The sequence below is a fragment of the Cherax quadricarinatus genome, chromosome 58 (assembly GCF_038502225.1).
Source record: "Cherax quadricarinatus isolate ZL_2023a chromosome 58, ASM3850222v1, whole genome shotgun sequence".
Lineage (NCBI taxonomy): Eukaryota > Metazoa > Arthropoda > Malacostraca > Decapoda > Parastacidae > Cherax > Cherax quadricarinatus.
The window spans coordinates 6,914,601-6,918,355 of record NC_091349.1 but is presented as its reverse complement, the minus strand read 5'-3'; the positions used below and the strand labels follow the sequence as shown (position 1 = coordinate 6,918,355).

General features: G+C 48.0%; 1 protein-coding gene across 1 annotated transcript; it reads right to left on the bottom strand.

Moving 5' to 3' along the window:
• Positions 1-535: 535 nt before the first annotated feature.
• On the bottom strand, positions 536-2,805 carry LOC128697950 (keratin, type II cytoskeletal 2 epidermal-like). Its single transcript, XM_053789936.2, has one exon. It carries the CDS (start codon positions 2,794-2,796, stop codon positions 901-903), a length of 1,896 nt encoding a protein of 631 aa, XP_053645911.2. The 5' UTR covers positions 2,797-2,805; the 3' UTR covers positions 536-900.
• Positions 2,806-3,755: the final 950 nt, after the last annotated feature.

Below are 3,755 nucleotides of genomic sequence, written 5' to 3'. Positions count from 1 at the left end.
TATATGCTCTTGTGCTACCATACACATGACCAATAATAGACTGTGCACAGGATCAATATAGGCGGTGCACAATAAATTAGATGCTTCAGCGGCAAAACCTTGAAATTCTTGGATGTAAAGGCTGTGAATCTCCTTCATAGACAACGGACGACAAGGAATTTTTCAGAATTTCCGCCTTGATTTTCAAGTAGAACGTCAGAGGATCTTGTAGAAAAGCTCCTGAATTGATAATTCGCTGTAAAATGACCTTCCTTTCTTCAGAAGCGTTGCCTAGGCGATATGTAGCCGGAGAATGACCAGAGGTGTCTTGGGAATGTTTTCATGAAAAAAGTGGCCTGTTCTCCAGCGAGTTACACCCCTGCTGGAAGGGTCAGCCCTTCCAAGTGGCAGGGTGAGAGACTGAGGCAGGGATAAGGGCCGCCCCCTATCATCAAGACCTGAGTAATATCATCCATCAGCTGTCCTGAACCAGCAACACCCAACATGTTGCCAACACTCGCCCTGCAACAAAAACCAAAACAAAAATTAGTGAGGATACAAGGAGAGTGTCATTAGGGACGCCGCTCCAATGGTGATCCGGTGTACATCGTCCAGTGTTCATGATGCAATGTGTATTGCGTGGTGTTTTTTGGCCCGTGAGGACGATATATTCAGCATGACTACTACTACATCGGGTAAGGTAATTGAGCAGTAATAACGGGAGTGCTACAGATCGCTGCTTAGGGGCTTAAACAACCAGAAAACTGAAGCTTAGCGAACTCCTGGCGTGAGGTGAACCCTTCTAGTGTGATGTAAACCTTTATTGTGTGATTACACAAGGTACTCATCACACGAGATTAATGGAACCATTATTATTATTATTATTATTATTATTAGAAGAAGAAGAAGAAAGAAGAATACTCACATCAGAAGAGGTATACTTGACTCTCTTCCTGTGAGTTGGTCTGCTGTAGTGTTGGCCATGAAGCTGCACAGGTGGTCGTGTACACAGGTGGTCTCGTTGCTGTGCTTGTACACCCTCCACAGATGGTTCAGCTGGTCGGCGATGTCGTCCTCGCCCAGCTTCTGCTTTTCCTCCAGTAGTCCGTCTCCGACCAAAGGATCGCTGGACCACACATCTCCCCTGAGGGACTCCGGCAGATCGAACTCCTCTCCTCCGGTGAGGTTGAAGTTGTGTGCGTCTCGCCTCATTCGCTCGACGCTGGTGCCCCAGGGTAAGATTCTGTCGGGGACGTCTGAGAGCCAGAGAGAGAGTGACCCATCGCCGATGTCGCGGCGGCCGCGGCGCGTGCCGCGGGTGAGGCGGAAGAGTAGGAAGCCTAAGAGAGCCCCAATGGCCACCGAACTCAGTATCATAGACGGATCGATCATCATTCCGCCGCTGCTCGAGTAGCCGCCACCGCTACTGCCATAGCTGCTGCCGTAACCGCCTCCGCCATATCCGCCGCCGCCGCCTCCGCCGCCGCCGTAACCTCCGCCACCGCCGCCGTAACCACCGCCGCCGCCGCCGTAACCGCCGCCACCGCCGCCATAACCACCTCCACCGCCGCCGTAACCGCCGCCACCGCCTCCTGTACCTCCATAGCCGCCACCTCCGGTGCTGCCGCCTCCGTACCCTCCGTCCCGAGACAGCTCCCGGGATGACCCGCTTTCAGGTTTCTTGGGCTGGAAGTCGTATCCATTAAACTTGTACTCCCTGGCGGTCTTCTCCAGCTCCTCCCTCTTCACCCTCCCACCTTCATCCGAAGTCCTCTGACTCCTAAGTAGTGACCTGTAGAAGTTGTACAGCTCGGTGTTGTTAAATGATATGAAGGAGATGTACTGATCTGCGATGTCATCCGAGAAATTGTCATCGAAGTAAGCAAAGACGAAACGTGACATTGCAGTTATCGTGTCCCCGAACCTCTTACTTCTGAAGTAGTCAAGGATTCCGCTGAGGCCGTTTTCTTTGGTGAAGTTGTAGAAGCTGTCGAAGTTCTTGAAGGGACCGAGATACGGGTTGACCTCCTCCGCTATGAACTCTGCGAAATCTCTGTCGAGTTTCTTAGCCAGGAAGTTCATGAGATTCAAGTCATCTCCGAGGTTAAGAACTCGGTCGATGATTTTAATTGGGGTTAGTTGCATGAAATAAGGAAGAGCGTTCTCGTCCTTGACATAGGCTATGACTCGCTGCCACGTCGACTTGACCAGCATCCACACGTTAGAGGTATTTATCTCCAGGCCAACATTCAACTTCGAGGCGTTTTCGAAGCCTAAAGCAGTCGTAGGCGAAAGTAATGGGAGCTCCCCGAGCTCCTCCTCAAACACCCCCTTCACCAGATCCAAAATCTGTTCGTTGATGTTTACATTATCTGCGGAGAGATTACTAGAGGTCTTCTCACTGTCGCCGTTTTGGTTACCCGTCAAAAAGTTGTCGCCAGGACTGACAGACCCAAACGAAGACTGGGCAAGTTTGTTGAAACCATCGAGGATTTTCACCACTGGCTTCAAGAAGTTTTCGTGAAGCCCCAGGCTGTCGGAAATCAGGTTTTTCAGGCCCTCGGCTCCACCCAACTGTTGGAGAAATATGGGCCACACCACCGAGACTACATCTCCAACAGCGTCTCCACCAGGTCCTCCCCCACTAATACTCTTAATTACATTTTTCACCGCAGCCACCACCGCCTGCCCAGCTGGGTCACCACCTACCTTGGCTGCTGGAATCGAAACATTTACTGGGACCTCATAGCTCGTGACAATCTTCGCCTTCGACGACGCCACCAGGAGACAGAATGAGAGCACCAGCTGCACAAACATGATGAGATGGCGGAGACTCGATCCTACGCAGAGCTCTGGAGTAAAAAAAAAATTGAAAAAGTATTCTTACTGGCTACCAATATTCTGTGTAATTATATTATTTAAATAGAAAATAAGAGGCCCAAATTATACCCCCAGATGTTTAAAGTATTTCTGAAAGTATTTCTAAATAAATAGAGCATACTGAAGGGGGGTAACTAGGACATGGATATAGACAAAGTCACGGCTTGGAGAGGCTCTTGGTAGAGCCAGTAGAGTTCTGTATATTTATATTTGTTCACACACAGGATAATGGCTCTATAAAAACTGGAACCCAGACTCCACCAACATAACTTGTGAATAAACACTAGTAATTTTACACATATTCACACGCACATACACAACAAAAAAATTCAGGCGGTAGCAGGAGTTGAGAATCGACCCATGGTAAGTACAACTGGGTGAGCATCTGCACACCCACATAACCAACACACTGTACCATGGTAAGTACAACTGGGTGAGCATCTACACACCCACATAACCAACACACTGTACCATGGTAGGTACAACTGGGTGAGCATCTACACACCCACATAACCAACACACTGTACCATGGTAAGTACAACTGGGTGAGCATCTACACACCCACATAACCAACACACCGTCACATCTGAAGTCATAAATAACGTAATTTTAATTTTTTATAACTGTATTAGTCAACGTAGCGAGAAATTCATGCGATCTCTCTCTCTCTCTCTCTCTATCTCTCTATCTCTCTCTCTCTATCTCTCTATCTATCTATCTATCTATCTCTATCTATCTATCTATCTATCTATCTATCTCTATCTATCTATCTATCTATCATGACTTACCTCGAATGAATAAATGTGATCAAATGAGAATGATCATAACAATAAAATAATTGATTGTTTTCTCTTGATCCAAGGGCCCAGAACCAGGAGCTATAGAGCGCAAGGTTA